Source organism: Abramis brama (assembly GCF_963993115.1).
Source record: "Abramis brama genome assembly, chromosome: 3".
Classification (NCBI taxonomy): domain Eukaryota; kingdom Metazoa; phylum Chordata; class Actinopteri; order Cypriniformes; family Leuciscidae; genus Abramis; species Abramis brama.
Window position 1 is genome coordinate 11,526,608 of NC_139965.1, and position 20,933 is coordinate 11,547,540.

Genomic DNA, 20,933 nt, shown 5'->3' on the forward strand with positions numbered 1-20,933 from the left:
TTCAAGCTTCATTTCCCAGATTGTTTTTTTTTTTTTTTTTTTTTTTTTTTTTCGGGGGGATTTAGACAATAATGCCGCATCAGATGTGCAGGCTGCATGAGGAGAGAGAGAGATTTACAACCATGAGTGCAATGAAATATTCTAGAGGTGCTTTGTGGTGTGATGTATAAAGAACTCAAATAAATCTAGTATTTGAGTCTAGAGCTGCACTGTTAGCTTAAAGCCCCACTGAAGTGCCTTGGAACGAGCAGCTTTGTATGATGCGTTGACACAACTTACACTGAAACAGGAAGCTAAGGCGGGACATATTGAATGGCCCCTCCCCCTTTCAACTAGCCAATAGCGTTTAGTTTACCTCACAGACTGCAAGTCGTACTTGACAGCACCATGGAAGCGAATCCGAGCGCTGATGATACGTTGGATTCAATAGTAGAGTTGTGAATAAATTTGAGCTATTTCATTCTTAACCAGCGTACAGTTGGAAAACGTAATAAAGCTCGAGCGTTTGAGCAACCGAACACACACATCTCCAACACATATTGCCCCGTGACGCGTCAATGGTCGCTTTGGCCAGGTGGTATTTATAGCATGGGGGCGGAGCTTTAGATTCTAGAGAGCATTTGATTGGACAAAAGATGAGAAACTGAAGTCTGCGGTGACGTCATAAAAATCTGTGATCCATTTTATCGGAAGTGAGAGACTAAGTTTTGAATGCTTATCTCTCCTAAATGTGAATTTTGTCATTGTTTTGGAACACACCAGCTTATTCATAACCTTAAAGGGACAATGTGTAGGAATTTCTCCCATCTAGTGGTGAAATTGTATTTTGCATTCAAACGAATATTGCTCTCCAGCGCCTCGCTTTTTCAAATGCGTGTTGCATCTACGGTAGCCGTTACGTACCATAAAGCTATGACAGGATGTCTTTTAATAGCACTTCATCGAGTTCTACTGTCTGTCTATATAATAAAGTACACAACCAAGCAATGAAAAAAAGCTTGTAATTAAGACCGTAACATTGACTTACCTGTCGAGAAGAAAGCAGGCAACTTCACTTCTCTTTTGAAAGCTTTCTCCTGCATTAGCTCTTTCCACCTGGAAAAAGCTATCCCGACATTAACCCTTGTTTTTGTAATCTCCGGTCACGTTTCGTTTTTACGGTCTACTTTGGACTTTTTCGACAACGAGGACTCCTTATCCTGTGACTAATAACCGTACAGTGCAGCCTTTTAAACTTGCCGGGGCAGTGACAAGCGCCTCTCACTGCTCTGCTCCTCCATTTCTGCTGGCTTCAGTCACGTGACGCTGGCTCTGAACGAAAACGCGTTGTGGAAACGCGTTGGCCTAGTACTTTTTGTCCCTCTCTGCTATTATAGTTTTTCAAGATGGCGGAACTACATGGAAGCCTCCGTGGACCTACCCGTCCCATGTATATAAAGATAATAAATTCTTTGTTTACGAGGATAAGTCAGATCATTGGCAGAGGTATTTGTACACCATTGAGGACATATTTAAGAATAAAAATATTGATTTTTAGATAATAAAATACCTAAAAAACTACACATTGTCCCTTTAAGGCTAACATGTTCATACTAAAAGCAAAAAAAAAAAAAAACTACATTTTGACTTCTGTTGCAGGTCCAACAGACAACCAAAAAAATAATGTGTTAAGTAAAGATGGGAAGTCTAATATTCAAAACAGCATTCTTATCTCAAATAAGGATGTTTTCAGTACAGTTGAGTGTGTTGGTAAAGGATTTGGTCACACCTTTGAAAAACTTCACTAATACAAAAGTAAATATTTAATAAGCAAATGTATTTAAGTCACAGGAACACATGGTTGCACAGAGGGCAAGTGTGTTTTAAAATTTTAAATGATCTTGGCCTGGAAAGACCTTCTACTGTCATCACTCTTTACCGTATATTTACGTGTTGGTTGGGGCTACTGTTAGGATTTGCCTGTGGCGTTTGTTCTGACTGTAATTTGCAGCATGTGGAGTGTATGTATATAAATATATAGATAATATAATTTCGGAATCGCGCTGACCATCACGAACAGAGAGAGAGAGAGAGTGTAGCTACTTCTACTGTGTTTACGCCACGGGAATACTCGGCTTGGCATTTTTAAATATTTATATGTTTATTTGGCCGTTTAGGCTCGCAATCGAAGACAAAGCCTGCTTGTCCGTGTTGCGCTCGGAGCGCGCGCACAGCATCCTGTCAGTAGAATTCAGTTCTCTTTCGCGACTTATCGCGCTTTTAATATTTCTTTTCAATATAAAGCACATCCTGCTCTTTTCTTTCTCATTCATTCATGTTTTATTATTAATAACTTTAAACAGAATCGTCAACTGAAATCTGCGCGGATTATCAACAATACGACACATTTATAGGACATAAAGGTCTCTGCGGCAAAAGTGAAAGTACCAGCGGCCAGCGGGTGAAATGTTTCGAAATGTCTCTTTGAACAGCAAAGCACCCGTTTCAATAAAAGGATATATTAAAGTTTATATAGCCTACTTTTACATTTTCGCTGCTGTTCTAAAATGATTTTCGCCATCCATCACCTTAGACAAGCAGCAGCTGCTTGACTCCCAGTGCAGGAGCTGTAGGTAACCACAGAAACGTAAGCGGTTAGTTGATTGCTGTGGTGACTCGTGACACTCACGAACAGCACTGAACACGCACGTCTTAATTTTTTTATCTTTCGTTGGTAAAGGGTGAGAGACCTTGCGAGCCACATGATTTTTGCCTAAGAGCCAGGTGTGGCTCGCGAGCCAGGTTCCCAACCACTGGTGTACACACGAACACGAACTGCCATGAGACTGGGCTGGTCTGACAGGATGGGGGGGCGTGCCGGTCAGACACCCCCCCAACCTGTCAGACCAGCCCAGTCTCATGGCAGTTCGTCGGTCAGCCATCATCGTCCATCGGCACAACCCTACTGCTGCCATTTGGAATTAAAACAAATGCCTTGGCACATTTACAAATGGCAATTAAAACATATAATAGTAACATCAGTGATTGGATTTGGATGAAGATAAATACTAGTTATTAATGCGATAAATATTTAATAAATATTTTGGCTAACTTTATGTACTCTCAGCTGCAGATTAATCCTCAGATTTAAAAATCAGGGTGTTTTTGTCATCATTGCAGTATTTCGTAAGCTAGAAAGTTAGACGCGGGTTGATTTGAGGGGGTGAAATTCAAGGTAAATGATGTCAAGTCACCTTTATATAGCGCTTTATACAATACAGTTTGTTTCAAAACAGCTTTACAGTGATAAACAGAAATTATTCAATGATGCAAACAGAGTTCATTTCGGCTGTAAAAAGAAAAGTATATTCTGATCGAAAAGAAAACACTGTCATTGTCCAGCTTAAGTAAGTTCAGTGTTGATTCAGTTCGTTGTAAAGATCATCAATTATTAATTTATTAATTTAGTTAATCTCATCTCCTGTAAAAACAAAAAACAGTTCTGCAGAAAACAGTGATGTCATTGTCCAGCTCAGTTCAGTCAAATCAATAATATTGTTGAATATCAAGTGTCCCCAACTAAGCAAGCCAGGAGCGACCGTGGCAAGAACCCAAACTCCATCAGGTGACAGAATGGAGAGAAAAAACCTTGGGAGAAACCAGTGTCTTGATGATTCAGGCTGCTTCACATGTCAGAAATAAGACTCTGGATCGGTATTCATATATTTCATGCAGCTACTTTGCTTGAAGATCAGATTCATCATGCTGGTGTGGAGCTGAAGCTGGCCTTAGGGTCTGTGCAGAGGACCTGTCTGGTTCCTATGGTCTCTACTGAGGATCTGTGCCGATGGCTTCACAGGGGTTGTCTAGACATGGTCTCTGCTGACAATAAGGGCTGCGTTGTGGTCGTGTCTAGGTGCAGGTCCACCATCTGAATCTGGATATAGACTGGATCCGGCTGACTACGGTAAACTCTGGATAAGGATGAGAAGGACAGACTAATATTAGCGTAGATGCCATTCTTCTTCCGATGTAACGAGTACATCAGGTGTAGGAAGTGTCCACGGTTCCGGTTGATCTACTTTATGCAGCCTAACAACCATTTAACTGATGTGGATTATAGAAAGATGTGCGTTTTTAGTCTAGATTTAAACTGAAGAGTGTGACTGCTTCCCAAAACTAGGCTAGGAAGACTATTCCAGAATTTTGGTGCTAAATAGGAAAAGGATCTACCGCCTGCAGTCGATTTTGATATTCTAGGCATTATCAACTGGACAGAATTTTGAGATCGCAATAGACGTGAAGGACTGTAATGCGTTAAGAGCTCACTCAAGTACTGCGGAGATAAACCATTTAGTGCTTCGTAAGTGATCAGCAAGATTTTAATATTTATACGATGTTTAATAGGCAGCCAGTGCAGTGTTGACAGAACAGGGCTAATATGGTCATACTTCCTGGTTCTGGTAAGAACTCGAGCTGCTGCGTTTTGGACCAGCTGGAGTTTGTTTATTAAGCCGAGACACTACAGGTGAATAGGGTAAAATTTTAAAATAATAGATATCACCATGAAACTTCCTCAGTTGATTACTTGCACAAGTATATAAAAAATGTATTACAAGTTTTAGAAATGTGTATGTTTAATTATGCAAATTAGGCATTATCTCATTAAATATGCACGATTTTGCATATATTTTCGGTAGATAGATCTGAACATATGATAAAGCCAGGTGCAAAATTCTTTTTTTCATTTTGTTTACACACAAGATGAAAATAAAAACTGAGGGATTTCAGGATATATGCTTTCATTACCTAGGGAATCAAAATATACTGTCCATAGCCATAAAAAATAGATTTTCGCCATATTTTTTTTGATTAAAATGTCACATAAATCAGGCCAGGAATGATTTATTAACAAATCCCTCTGAAAATATCTTCAGAATACTGCTAAGTGTATAACTGGAAAGTTTGGTGTACATAGGTGCTACATAGGCTGAGATGTGTGTACTGGAGAATGACAAAAAACTCATTTTGAGAAAACGGCAGTTAAAGATTTAAATAGCTCTAAATGAGAAATCATCCTTAGCTTTAAATCCTCCTTTGGACATTCACGATTGGTTACTGATAGAAAGGAAATGCCCATATTTGGGTTACATAGCGTTGTGCAGGAGACTCAGACTTAAGTATGCAGAGCAACCACCCATAAGAGCATTACAATAATCTAGCCTTGAGGTCATGGATGCATGAACTAACTTTTCCACATTTGTCATTGTGCATACAGTATGTCATAGTTTAGTGGGGGGGTTTTTAAGATGGAAAAATGCAGTTTAACAAATGCATGGATTTCAAAAGAAAGATTGGTATCAAATAGCACACCCAGTTTCCTAACTGCAAGAAAGACTATGCAAAGCAGCCATCAACCGCCCCAGAAATATCTATTGAATTAATCACTTGGAGATACTATGAACTGAAATTGCTTTCTTGTCGTCTTTCCCATGCTACCTGGGGTTTTGTAAGGCACTATTCTCTGTTAGCAGCTTTGAAAAATATATGTTGAGAAAATGCTATAAAAGTGTATTGAATGAGAATTAGTATCATGTATACCTGTTGTACCAATTAGAGATGACTTCTGGTCCTGTGTCTCACATTGATGCCATATTGAATCCTTTTGCTGTGAGGATTGAGGACTTGCAGTTTTTACAATGACATGTACTGTATAAAGGTCGTATTTCATGCTATTTTCACAAGTTTTTCTATCCACGTTGTTTCTGATCAATGTAAACCTGATAAACCTGTATGAAAAAACTAATGAGCAGCAAAGATAGTGTAATTCCTCGTTCCTTCTACCATCTATCCGAAAATAGTCGCACATTGCCTGTGGCGTTTGTTCTGACTGTAATTTGCAGCATGTAGAGTGTATGTATGGTATGTATGTAAGTAATCTTTATAATTTGGACTTGACTGCTGCTATTTGGAATTAAAACAAATGTCTTTTGCTGTGAGGATTGAGTCTTTACAATGACATGTACTGTATAAAAGTTTTTCTATCCACGTTGTTTCTGATCAATGTAAACCTGATAAACCTGAACTGGGCAGTGGATTTCTGGTTCTCAGCATTTACAACTATGACCCTCTTCTTTGTGCCTCAAATATAAAACGTGTGTGTCTGTGTGTGTACTTGTACAACTATCTTTGTGAGGACCAGTTTGAGTTTTAGACCATTAGAGCGAGGACAAAGAGAGTAAAGTGAGGACATTTTGGCCGGTCCTCACTTTCTGAGAGCCCTTTAAAGGCCTGTTTGAGGGTCAAGACTTGGTTTTAGGGATAAGGTTATAATGAGGTTAAGGGTAGGTTTAGGGTCAGGGTTCAGGTTAGGCACTTAGTTGCAGTGATTTGTTTAAGACTGCAAGGGAAGCTCAGCTTCCCCTATAATGTCAAAAAATGAATGGTCAAATTACTATTGTATTAACATTTTATTGACTAAAAATGCATTAGAAAACGTTCCTCTCAAAGACGAGTTTGTTCAGAATCAGTTACATACAGCAGGTCGGCTGACTCAATTTCCTTCTCACACATTCCCGTAGCGTCACAGTGCATTTCCCTGTTGAAGCCCAGCGTCCCTTGACTTCAATGGGGCTGCTTTGAACAGTTTTTTTCAGCGCTTCGAAACTAGACGGTCATTGGATAAATGCTGCGATTATGTCCCGCCTGCGGACGCTAGCGTCTCTGGGGGTGAATGAGGAGTGGGCTGGCCTGGACTCCGGGCTTCTGCGTGATGATTGGAGGGTCTGTCGAAAGGCTGTGTCTCCTTTTGACTGACAGCGATTTTGTACTATAAGAAATCGCTGAAGCTATTCACGCTCAGTCCCATCGCGGATTTCTCAAGTACAGTCGAAATACAAACTGCTGCAACCTATTTCTTGATATTTGCTTGGCGAAATTGCTAGCCAGTTTTCATCATACATTTCACACAATTATACACCACATTCCTTGTTTCAGTTTTACAGAGTTTAATATATTTTTTTTAGATTGTTCGTTCATTCATTCATTCATTCATACAGTAGGCTAGGCTAGCGTCGTAGGGGTGAAACTGCACACGATGGCAGACAGTGCTAATATTGTCGACCTGATTTTGGCGAAGTCATTTGAAAGTGTTCCTTACGAGGAAAAACTTACAATCAAACAGCAGGGCAGATCAACACCTAAGACTGATTTAGTGCAAAAGATAGGGAAAAATAACAGGTCTTTTCAGCTCTCCTGGTATGACAAAGTTAGCTGGCTGACTGGAAGTGCTGTGACCATAGACAGTAAAAAAAGATGGACGACGCCCCTTCGCTCTCTTCCATTGATGAGAACTGAAGCCGCCAGAGTCCCGATATGGCGCTGACATATTGGAACTTGAGTCTGCGCAGTAGCGATCTCGGGACCAGACCTGCGCAGTAGTGAGCAGGAAGTAAAGCCGCGAAATCAACGCTCCGCCCTCACTCTCGCAGAATGCACTCAGGGAGAGTGGATTCTGCACACTTTTTTAAAAATTGATTGCAGTACGACAAGAGGCTTGTTAAAATAAAGTAAATACAATCTCCTCAGACCTCCGAAGATCCCGAAAAAAATGTCCGTTGGTGCTTCAGTGACTACTTCGCTCGAGAACCTGTCACTCACAGCTGTCAGTCATGACTTTACACCACCGCATCACGTAACTAACTAAAAACCAACTTATTTTTGAAACAGACACTTGAACTTACATCAGCGTGATAAAAACAACAGCAAATGAAAGAAACCACCTTTGGAAAAAAGATATTTGAAGTGTAATTAAATTGTTTAGTTGGTCTCACGTCCCGTTGAATAACACGGGGAGGCGGGGCTTATGACCTATACTAGGACCAGTCACCGGGGGGCGATCGAGGCGTTTTGGCTTCACTTTTCAGGGCTTGTGCGGCACGCTTGGCTATGACAAATAAAATGTACTGCTGGCCATGCCTCTGGATGAAACCATCTCACGGGTGTGTTGTTTGGTCAAAAGTGGGGTTTGGAGATCTGAATAACTTTGACAGGGCATATAAAAGACATGAAAAGAGCAATGAACATGTGAATGCACGTGCAAGATTAGGCCGAAAATGAGCTTCCCCTCTTTGACAGACCAGTAGCCGCCACTGCTTAGTAAGTGATGGGTAAGGTTAGGGTAAGCGGCTAGAGATTGCACTGTGTCAATGAATGTCCTCATAAAGATAGATGTACAAGAATGTGTGTTTGTGTGTGTGTGTTTCCTGATTAAAGAAAACGCTATACTTATTCAAAAAAACAGTTCTTTGTTTACCCTTGCATTGCAAACCAGCCCTAGCTATGCTAGCTGTTAATTTGCACTGAAACAGATAAGATACAGTGGTTTCAGGGCCACCACTCAATTATGCTGAAATTATTATATTAATAATTACATTTTTTTTACAGTGAATGTCAGACCTAACGCCATCTGTCCCAGACATCTATAGCGTTGCACGCCTGTCTGGCCGCTCCTCACGTCACTGCTGGATTGGTCACACAAGCTTGGCTATATCACAGTAACTCGACACGTTCTCCAGAGACTGTCTTTCCACAGTTCCTCAATAGATCCACTCAGCACTGTAGGATCACAGCTTGACTCTTGGTGATTTCCCCCAAAAGCCACATTTTGATTTCAACAAAAAAGCACAGATCGGATTCTAATCTCCTTGCCTTCACCTCGACTCTGGCTTTGTGTGGCTTGAATGACGGAATGATTGTGAATCTGTTGAGGTATTACTGGCCTTAGTGTACAGCTAAAGGGATTATTTGTTACTTTCAAGGAAGATGATGATTTTTACTTCAACTCTTTTTGATTGTCAGTGTGGTCAGGCACTGATGTGTGGGTGATGGATATGCCTTGCTGTTCCAGTTCAGAAGGTTTCGTTCTGCATTTCATATGTTGATATTAAACTGTTTATATATCAGCTACCACTCACCCTGCACTGATGACATATTTTTGTAGGTAAACCTGGAAGTCCAGCCTGGGTCACTTGACAAAAACTTTTTTTACATTTTTTTAATTTATTTTATTTTTATGGATTTTTCAATAGTTTTTTTGATTACTGAAGAAAATAAGCTCTGTGACCAACAATAGTATATTATTTATCTAAATATCTTGAGCTTGTGTTAACCACAGAACTTTTTTCAGGCATTTAACTAACAACTCATTGAAAAAAACAAAAACAAAAACATTGTCTTCATGACGATGTAACCGAAAGTGCTAAAATGCCGGTTTGTGAACTTTTTTTGCCTTTTTTTGTGTGTGTGTGTGTGTGTGTGTGTGTGTGTGGACACTCCAAGATTCAGTAAAATTTAAATTTCAGGATTGATGAAGTTGACTTCACACTCTTTTTAAGCAATGAATTTGTATGACTTTTTCAGTAATTCATGATTGCTGGATAAGGACTTTAAAAAACAACAACAATTTCTACATTTTATAATTAGGTGTCCTTATATTTCCAGGTTTTCGAAAAAGATGTGAACCCTGATTCTTCTAAGAAAAAATTGAGGGTGAATCAAAATAATAAATACCTTGGTTTTTAATAGTTTTACCCTATTTTAATGCTTTGTTTTGTCTTATTTCCAACCAATTTAAGTAATCTTCAGGCCCCTTGGATGTTTGCTGAGGCCCCCTGGTTAAGAACCTCTGCTCTAGAAACTGATATTGACATTAGCCATTAGACATTAGGCAAAACCCCATATTCGTTGACTATAAAGTACAATTCAATACACACAGGGGCTATAAGGATACCAAGTAAAGAGTGTTATGTGGTAGAAATAAACAAGAATGAATTAGACTAATAGAACATATAAATACACAGAAATAGAATTGTGTTTTTGTTTGTTTGGTGAGTAATGCATCTGAAATCTCCTTTGATGTCATCAGGTGTGTGTGTGTGTGTGTGTGTGTGTGTGTGTGTGTGTGTGTGTGTGTGTGTGTGTGTGTGTGTGTGTGTTTTTAACCCTTCTCTGGTGCGGATGCACAGCACATGTTTTTAAAGTTCATCATGACCAAATCTAAAATTAGAACTGGGCTTTTATAATGTGACGTCTTTTCTCTCAAACTGGTGTCACTTGAGTGCATGCAGGGAGGTGGATGATTGCGTGGTTGATTCGTGTCTTTCCTCTGCCTCTAATTTTCTCTTCCTTCTTATCTTTTCTAACAGGAAAAAACACTCAACCAAACTTTCCAATGTAAACACATTCCATTTATATGTCTACCTAATAGATGAAGTGTCTTGTTGAAGTGTCTATTCTGAGACAAATGATAATCCTTTCTTCGCTTTGCTTTTTACTCATCTCCCCTTTCATGCCAACAGAGCTTTGAATACTATCAAATGTCTTCCTGTATCATTAATATCCCAATATTCCTGCCATATTTTTTTGAGTTTGATCTTTTATGATTGCTTTAGCCTCAGTTTTACTTAATGCAATCTGCAGATCTACTGTTGGTGATTTAAGAGATTGTTTAGCCAACATATCCACTTCTTTATTTCCTTTCACACCAACAGTGGGGGGAGTGGGGGGTGGCAAGTTTTTTCTTTTTTCGTAAAACACACACAATATTGTGATTGTGAAAACATTTGGTAACTAAACATAATTTTACTAGGATTAGTGACAACATGTTACAATGTTTACATGGTACAGTGACTGATGTTTTTATAATTGCTTGACACAAATTTCACGATTTCAATTCTTGTGATTTGATTCCGATCTTGATTTAAATATGGACTAATTTGGATACATATTAGGTACAGCAGATACATGTACATTTTTCTCAAAAGAAAAAATCTCACCTAATGTTATACAAAGAGAGCACTGTCAGCTGGTATTATTATTAAAGGTTAAAAATAACTTCCTTAAAAAAAAATACGTTTTTTATTATAAAAATAACGTATAATATTTAATGATATAAGAAAAAAAAAAACAATAAATTTGTAATATAGTGCACATATTTAGCAAAATTGCTACTCCTCTCTGAGTCTATAGCTAACTTTTCTAGCGAATGTACGTGCTATGGTCATTAAATTACTTTCCTGAGGTAAATGTAACGTTACCTTGTCTCCAGCTGTTTAATTGACCTCTTTCTGCGGTTAAAAAAACACTGATTGATCGAAAATATGTATGAGGCATATACATTTCGTTAAGTTGTAGCCTACTGTCTCTTTCAACACACCCATTGTTCATTCGTCTTTATTTAGATGCTCGGTTCACGTGCCGCTTGAACTGAGGCGCTACAACACATCACGTCACATTTACAAGCGCCAAAACGGTATTTGTTTGAATTTCAAAATAATATTTACAGAATCTGACAGCTGAGAATTTGTTTCACATCAAAAGGATCCTGCTCCGTCTTGTCTGTCGGTGTCATTGTTCTCTTTGCTTCGCGATTTTTCTGTACGTGAGTAAATGGATGTGTGGCGTGAGAGCGTGTGAAAGGTGTCAAATGCGTGAGTTTCAGCCCTCCCTGCATTGGCAGCCCTCCCTGCATTTCAACCTGAATGCCCGCAACTGGAGATGTTTTGAAAGCCCCTAATTACACTCTCTGTGTTATTTTAGATTTAATTCTACATATTAAATCTACAGCCAGAGGGTGCGGTTTACAGTAGCAGTGTAAATCCCATTTTTAAATCCCTTTAAAAATGGTACTTTAAATTCTTTTAGCGAGCTCCTCACCTAGTGGGTGGTGTCAGGTTTCTTATTACAAAATTTCCAGTTTATTCCGTTTTCCATTTTATTTCTCATGGAAGTTTTGAAAACAATTTTGTGGGTTTTATCACTTGTCTCAGAATCTGAAGAGTTTTCTGGTATCTGCTCTAGGCTATTACTTGCATCCTCTTTTCTCTACTGTCATTCCTTTTACCGTAAAATGAGCTAGGTGTGAAGCCCTGAAAGAAAATATCCAGTTAAAAATACTAAGATATAGTCACCTAGACATGCTAATATCAGTTTAACCTGTAACTTTTATAATTTGTAAAAAAAAAAAAAAAATTACCTCAAAATACAAAGATGGCCAAAATTAGGGTTAATCCCTTCTTTATACCCTAAACAGGCAACGTCACTTCAAATACATTTCAAAACGTGCTAAATAACGTGAACAGCATATTCATTAATTTTCTTCTTCGGCACCTTAAGACAATGTTCACAATTAATGTTAGCAGTATTATTACTATTTTTCCAGAAGAAAAGTAAGTTTAATATATATTTACTTCCCTCAAAATCTAATTGTTCTGCACAACCAGTAGCCATGTTGGATTTAGGTCAGGCTGACTAATTGATCACAAAAAACTTGAAGCAAATCATGTGACCAGCATACTCAAGACAGACCAGGCTGTGATAAATGATAAAAGGATTTGATGAAAAAATCGTTCTTATAAAACTATGTAACTTGTGGTACACATTGCCTGTTTTAGGGTTAACACCAGGATTTCAACACTTTCAAGATTTTGCTGTGAGGGGGAGTCTCATGTTCTGCTATAACTTTCTGGATTATTAGTCAGCACAGTTAAAGAGCGCCATCTAACAGCACGTCTCTCCTCGAATCAGTGGCATAGTTTGAGGTATCATTGGTGGTGGTTGAGGAGATTTTTCCCCTTCCATGTAAAGCGCTTTGAGTGCAGAGAAAAGAAATGTAATGAATTATTATTATAATGTCCGTGGCACCAAAATTGAACAGGTTTAAAGGTTTGCTGCAAATCCTTAACTTCAAGTATGAAGGATAATAGTGAGGCCTGAGCAAACCACACTAAAATGACTTGCTGCACCTCTTTTCTTATGAGCTTTTACTATGTGCTGAAACATGATCCTGAATGGTCCAGCACTGGACCTCTAAGGAACATTGCACTCTTGTCGTTGGTGATGGTTTATGTTACCGTTGGAAAAAGAAGCCCAGACAGCCGGTCGCTGTTGAACTCTGACCTGCGGTATTTGTTTGCATCTGTATTTTAACCCTGATGTTGGGTTCAGTAAAACTCATATCGGTCATGAAAAACAGCACTTACTTGTGCTTATTAATAGTGCAAAAATGGTATATGTTGTGTGCAAATTTAAAAAAGTGCCCAACACCCATTGCACCCCACTTCATCCAAACTGAGATTTATTTATTTTATTTTATTTTTGTGTAGAAACCATTTCATTGACAATTGAACAGCTGTAAATTCTGCAAACAGTCCAAACTGCAATGAAATCATAAAACTAGAAGCAGGTGGTAGCAGTTTTTTCATTATATTAGTCATTGTTTTATGTTGCTAATCTTGGACTAGCTTTTCTAGTGCATATGTTTAAAATGGAAGTCATGTCATTAATTGTCTTGGCTTATTTTATTGTCGATTGGCATCAGAAGCGAAATCCTTTTTGTAATGCTATTGCTAATTAAACTACAGTAGTATCAGGGCTTGATCAGTGGAAATAAAGGCAGGTTGTGTAGAAGTGCCATTCGATATGGTGAGAGAGAAAGGGAAAGCGAGATGAGATAACTGTAATTAGAAGCCGAAGGAAGAGGTGGCCCTGACTCGTATGGAAGATATCCAAGACTTTGTTAGCACTAGACAGGCAACAATGTTAGAATGCTAATACGTGACACCTGTCCAGTCGTTGCTCTAGGTTTGCTCATTTTCTTTGTGTTTTCATGGTCAAAAACCATTACAAGCTACTTTGCAATTTGAGATCCAACTTGTCAACCATCCAATTTTTTGCACTATCAACCAATTTCTGTGCTGAGGAATTTGTTGGAGTTTTTTGCTGAAGAGAGAAGGCTTGGTGCTCTGGATGTGTGTTAAACAAGAGTAATGTACACTGTTGTGATTTCCCATTCTTCTCTTTTGCAGTGAAAGAACCTGGAGATGTCTCAGAAGAAGATATTCCTGGCGTTGATTGCACTCAGTACTGTCAGCTTGCTTCTGCACCATGGGGGTCACTTGAATTTGTAAGAGCCGCTGCTTTCATTTGTCCTTATCACGTTCCTAGTGATGCATCACCATGATTTTTTTTTTAACCAAAACTGAAAATAAAGTTTCAATAATAAAAAATTAGGTAATTGGTTAATTTAACTGCATTCAGAGTATCATGTTCTCAGTGGATAAATTAAACCAGTTTTAGTAATGTTCTCTCAATATTTCAGCTGAGAATTTAAATTTGACACATTGCCAAATTGTTTTGTCACACTGAAGTATGGACACACGACATGTTTGTTTACTTGTTGTTTATCCACGTTTTATGCAAGTATCATCGAAGAAGCGCTAATTAAAAGGGGCTTTTTTTGGTCAATGAATTTTGGCACTTTAAAACTATTTCGACTGAATCAGAAAATCTGTTTTTTGGTTGCCAAACTAAATTTTTTTTGGTTGCCAAAATGTGAGACTATCACTACTCATTCTTCTCTTCTGCCACAGTTGTTTTTGGTCTTTTGGTCTATTCATTTGCTTCCTGCTTTACCTTGCTGGTTTAGCTACTTGGCCAACTGGTCTCCCAACTTGACCAGTTGACAAGTGCCCAAAATACCTTTAAAACCAGCAAAACTGACCCAGATGAAACCAGCCTGGTGTTCAGCTAAAACAAGTTAACCATCTTGCGCTTAAAGGTGGCTTAAAAACCCTACTGATAAAACCTTAAGATAACCTTAATTTATTAATAGGGTTTTTTTTGTTTGTTTTTCGCATTACCATTCTTCTTATCTTTCCACATTGATTTTCAAAGCTGACTGCATTGATTTTCCATTTCTTATTGCAGGACGTTGGAGGCATTCTGGTTGGGATGTCCATCCTCCACAATCTCCTCCACCCAGCGCAGCAGTGGACCTGCTAAACACACCAGTATAGCCTTCTTGAAGACTCATAAAACCGCCAGCTCCACTGTGCAGAACATCCTCTTCCGCTTTGCAGAGCGCAACAACCTCACAGTGGCGCTGCCCATTACCACCTGTGACCACCAGTTCTGCTACCCTCGGCCGTTCAGTTCCCACTTTGTTCACCCGCACACCACGCCACCTGACATAATTACCAACCACTTACGATTCAGTCGGGCTGAAATACGACGCCTCATGCCCAACAACACTATGTACATCACTATATTGCGGGAACCAGGAGCGATGTTTGAGTCTCTTTTTACCTACTTCAATCAGCACTGTCTTACCTTTAAACGTGTCCCAAATGGCTCCTTAGAGACTTTTCTGGACCACCCTTGGAGGTACTATCGTTCAGAAGAAAAGGATTCGATGTATGCGAGAAATACACTGACTTTTGACCTAGGTGGTGATAAGGACCGGCCACATTCGGAAGCGGTGGGGTATGCAAAACGATTTGCTGCAGAGTTGGAGCGGATGTTCTCGTTGGTTATGATCGCGGAATACTTTGACGAATCATTGGTGCTGCTACGCCGCTTGTTGTCTTGGGATCTCAATGATGTTTTGTATGTCAGTCTCAACATGCGCACACCTGACTCCAAGAGCAGCCTTTCCAGCGAAAATATAGCCAAAATCAGAGCCTGGAACACAATAGATTCTGTACTGTACGATTACTTCAATGCTTCGTTGTGGCGGCAGCTGAGAGCATTGGGACTAGCATGTGTCGAGCGAGAAGTCCTGCTGTTGCGACAGTCTCGTGACCGACTTGTCCGTAGCTGTTTCGGGGGAAATTTACCACCTCTTCGCTCTGCTGCACAGATCACAAATAAGGAATTACGGCCTTGGCAGCCAAGTGGCAAAGTGGCGATCGTTGGGTACGATTTACCAGTAAACGTAACACAAAAAGGCCCCATCCCTCCGCAAGACAACTGTCTAAAGATGATAATGCCAGAAGTGCAGTACACGCGGCTGTTGCTACGCTCAGAGTCTCTACGTTATCGGAAGCGGTTTCCGTTACGGAGGAACCAGCAGACTTCACAATCTGCGGGACAAATTCGGGCACACAGAGAGTCCCCGGCTCCGAGTTTGATCCCACGACCATCAGATACGATGACTCGGAGCACCAAAGAAGCGCTACGGCTTTCCCAATGACCCGTGTGAAAGGATAGTCAAACTTCTCTCCTTTTATTCCCACTCCTTGTTTTGGACTGCAGCTAAATGTCCATGAGTTGTTGGAATTACTTGAAAGCTTGAGGTCATACCTCATTTTTATTAGATGTGAGCACAACCAAATGTACGCTCACAAGTCTTGTTCTATAAGTTAGAGACACCATTGTTTCATTGTTGTAAAAACACAGATTTAATTGTAAAAAGGTGAAGGAAATTATATATTGAAGTCTAAAAGCCTGACATCTGGAATGTCTCAATCTCTCAAGGACTATCTCTCCATATATACCATCATCACTCACTGTTTGTAAATAAGCAATCAGCTTCAGATGGTACCTGGTTTCATATGGTTTTTAGCTAGTTAAAGCTAATCTTTTATTGTCATAGCTGGTCTAGATGGTTGATCTGCTGTATTACTGTATTTGGGTTAACCTGGTAGATCATCTTGGTCAAAGTTGGTTAGACCACCTTGAATAGACTCCCAGCAACCAGCAACAAACCAGCTTGGCATGACCTTGAATTTCCAACAGGGTTTCAGAATTTATCTTTTCTGTATTGGCGTTAAGACATTTGAGTAGAGTATTGTTAGGCTTCCTTTTACCGACAGCGCTCCGTTTTAAGTGTGAACATTTACACACTCATCAGCATAATGACAGCTGCTCCTGAGCCACAAATTGCCATAACCTACTCTTCAGTTGTGGTCAAAAAAACCTAGCATCTATTGCTATTCTACTCTACTCTACCCTTGTGTGTTTTTCGGGATAATGTTTTATACTGCAGTGCACTTGCAAATGCGTAACTTGTATGTAATGAAATTAGAGTAGGGAATAGAGCTCCAAATTGTCAGTTTAAGACATACTCTACACAGGCAAGTAAACTTTTAACAGATTGCCTGTGTTCACATACTTGCGTAGAGTTTGTTTCTGGACTAACTTTTCCTTTTTGGATCTTCGCTTAAAGGCACTGTGATGTAGAGCTACTCGGTGGTGACCGACCGAATGGTGGCCACCTTCATAAAGAGTCGTGCCAGTGGAATGTAAAAACAGTCCTTTGACTGTCTTTGTACTTAAAACAACACTGCATCACTTAGGCCAGTGTTTCTCAACTGGTTTGCTTTTGCAGCATAGGAGTGACTTTGAAATAAATTTGCTCCAAATTACCATAGAGTCTGACCGGATGCATTAAATCAGACCTGCGACCAACCAGTTGGGAACCATTGGTTTAGGACAGTGTTTCCCAATCCTGTACCTATAGGCACCCCAACACTACACATTTACACTACAACTCTTCCTTATCAAGCACACCTAAATCAACTCATCAGCTAATTAGTAGAGACTCCTTAGACCTGAAATGGATGGGTCAGATAAGGGAGACATTCAAAATGTTGGGGCGCCTCCAGGAACAGGGTTGGGAAATGTTGGTTTAGGCAACCAAATAGAAACTGAATACCTCTGAAAGGACAGCCTCTTACAGAAGGTTGTTTCTAATATTGGTTTATTTGCCATTCAAAGCCTTTGCTGCAAGGTTTGTTCAGTAGAAATATGTTTTTGATTAAGCTAAATTTCATTGTGGGTGAAGTCATACTCTTCATCTTTCATTTGGTAAAATCTCGCTATCTTATTTTACGTACTGTACTTTTTAGAAAATAGTATTTGGAGCAATATAGCAATGGCATGTATACCATAACGTTAATAAGTATACTAGTCAAATGGAGGTATAAAGATCAAAACATAATGAGTCTTGAAACAATTGTCCACCCATAAACCAGCTCCTGTTTATAGGAGTCCTGGTTGATATTTGAAGAAATACTGTTGGTGTCTGTTACATAAAGTCTGGATCTACGAATCCCAAAAGCCAACATTCTCATTTCTTCATGTTTCAAAATTAGAAATACCTCAGCTGATAAATTAATACTGCTGTTAGTGGAAGCGTCTCGGTCCTTAAAGACTGTCAAGACATTAGAGATGTAGAAAGTGCTCTTTGTATATAATGTGCTTTCTATTGTACATGAACAACTGTGAGTTAAAATTTAAACTCAAAACACAACTCGTTGGTCATTCTTGTTTGGGTTAGAAAACCTCTTGATGGATGACACTGGAGACCATTAAATGGACTTTTGTCATCTCTGATGTATTGTAAGAGAAATTAGAAGTAAAGCATTTACTGTACCACAATTTACTGTATACAAAGTTACCTGCTGTGCAATTGCAACCGGAAGACCTTTTTTATACTTCTGCGTCAAACTCATGGCGTAGCTCCATCGTAGGCTGTGTGTAGAGCGCCGAACCCTCCGGAGTACCCTGACGTGCACCTCTCCAAAAATGTAACAACGCGTCAGTTCTACGTGGACGCAAGCGCTGTGATTGGTCTGCTAGAAACGCCCCCTCGGGTTTCACACGCTCCCTCTGCATGTGTAATTGTGCGTCAACGTGGACAACGACGCAGAAGTATAAATGAAAACCAACGACGTAGAGGCTCTGCCGTAGGTCCGGCGCAGAAGTATAAATCAGCCTTAAGTGAGATTTTCATGCTTTTTTTGTGCTGGGTGGTGAGATGACAATAGATGCTATTCTGTCAAAATCATTTTTTTCATACTCTATTTATTTATTTAACTGCTACATTTTCAGTGACTTTTTAGGGGTTTTAAATAAGATGCTTCTGACAATCAGAGGTTTGCTTCTGAAGCTGTGTGATGAAAGATGTGAAAACATTGACCATTAAAACTGAAACTGGAAAAACAACATCCTTCAGACTCATGTGCTTCATTCCAATCATCTAGATTTCTATATTTCAAAAATGTTGACTAACAAGGACCAACCATTGAGTTGGAAGGGAAAGGGCTGTGAAAAATCAGCTGGCTTACATGAATACATACGAATCCAGTTCATCAAGTAGAACAAGTCTAAAATACCATGTTTTTGTGCTATTTTGAGTGATGAATGATTACATTTTCATAAATGAGCATCCTAAATGAACGTCAACTTGCCCTTCGGTCATTTTTGACCAAAAACTGTTACAAAGCTTGGTAAAGGTTTTGGGACTTTGCTATGTGAACACACATAAAAATCATGAACATGATTAGAAAAGATTAAATGGCTGTGAATAAAATCACACTTGTTCTCCTCTTAGTCAAAAATAACCGGAATGGAAACGAATGGGAAACGCATTTCATCTAGTGGACACGTTTGGTACTGCGTCCAAACAAAATCTTATATATTTTATTTAAAAAATTAAAATAGTATTTTTACAATAAACGTAAATAGTTCAATACAATTTTTTTTTTTTAAAGACTCCAAACCATTCACGAGTTATGTCAGTTTTAGTTGGATATTTCATTTTCAGGTCTATGCTCAAAAAGTGTATCAATGGATTGTAACTACTGCATAAATATAATTTAGTAGCATAAAATCCCCTAAAAATAGAAAATATTTTTTGACCGTCACGCAAGCAACACCAGAGGGTTAGGTTAATAGCCTGATTTATTATTTATTCTTATTTTTATATATGTGGCCCTGGACCACAAAACCAGGTTTTTTTTTTTTACATTGAGATTTATATATCATCTGAAAGCTGAAATCTGAGGGTGCAAAAAAATCGAAACATTGAGAAAATCTCCTTTAAAGTTGTTCATTTATGTTTGCGAATGTTCTGCATTCACTCACAAAAATAAATGTTTTATATATTTACCGTAGGAAATTTACAAAATATCTTCATTGAACATGATCTTTACTTATATTTTATTTATATATCATCATATATATCATATATATCATATATATCAGATTTTTAAAAGAAAAATCTATAATTTTGACCCATATAATATATTGTTGGCTATTGCCACAAATATACCCGTGCTACTTGTGACTGGTTTTGTGATCCGGGGTCACGTGTTTTTTTTTTTTTTTTTTTTTACATTTTATGCATTTTCAAAATGCTGCAGTAACTTCATGATGTCCCTTTGCAGTGTTTTAAAAACCTCTGATTAGCCATGAATCTAAAGGAGCCGCTGAAGAATGAAAGGTAAGCAAAACTGTGAACCCAACAGAGCACCTTTTAGTTTCTAAAATCATGCGGTTTAACGGTCACGTGGAGATGGGTGTTGGCAGGTTTCTTTGCCAGTCAATAGCTATGCAACCACAGTACTATTGGGGAAAACGTTTAACTAAAAGGTTGATATGCTTATTACATGTCTTCCAAAGTAGTTTTGTATTTAAATTCTTTAAACCATCTTTTACTTATGACTATATTCAAGCAGTATACTTAAATGTCACCTTGGTCTCTTATGCTATGGCTTTGTTCTCCTTTTCTGAATTTGTACTTTTGTCTGCCTTGTAAGCACTGCTTCATTTCAGTAGATGCAAATCTATAATAACTATAATAACTTTATTTTATAGCACCTTTAAAAGTAACTTTCACAAAGCACTGTACAGAAAAACATCAACAACCAAAAATAAAACATCCATAATAGACACACAAAAGCAACACCAAAGTGGGCTTTCAGAAGCCATCCTTAAATGATATGTTTTAAGACTGTATTTCAAAATGCCCAGTGATTTTGCTTCCCTAATGTCAGCAGATAGAGATGAAAAGCAAAGGCCCCGTCACCCATATCAAAGTCTTGTTTTAGGGACAGCCAAGAGACCATTCTAAGAAGAACTCAATTTATACATTTGCATATTATAGGTTAACATATGGTCTTCAAAATGGACCCGGAGCCAATAGAGAGATTCCAAAAGTTTATTTAGAGCAGTTTATTAAGAGTTGATTACGTAACGGCAACTAATAGTGCATTACAGTAAATGCTGGGAAACACGAAGGAATTCATTAATCCTTCAGCGATAGTAAATGACACTTGCAATATTTCTGAGCTGAGAGCAGGGCTGGACTGGGACAAAAAATCGGCCCGGGC

General features: G+C 38.8%; 1 protein-coding gene across 1 annotated transcript in view; it reads left to right on the forward strand.

Annotated features, from left to right (window-relative positions):
* gal3st3 (galactose-3-O-sulfotransferase 3) overlaps window positions 1-18,757 on the forward strand; it is a 35,235-nt gene extending 16,478 nt beyond the window's left edge. The window contains exons 2-3 of the mRNA XM_084108234.1: window positions 13,845-13,942; window positions 14,746-18,757. Coding sequence (XP_083964360.1) covers window positions 13,860-13,942; window positions 14,746-16,009 — 1,347 coding nt within the window. The 5' untranslated portion in view covers window positions 13,845-13,859 and the 3' untranslated portion in view covers window positions 16,010-18,757. The remainder of the gene's footprint in view (window positions 1-13,844; window positions 13,943-14,745) is intronic.
* Window positions 18,758-20,933: the final 2,176 nt, after the last annotated feature.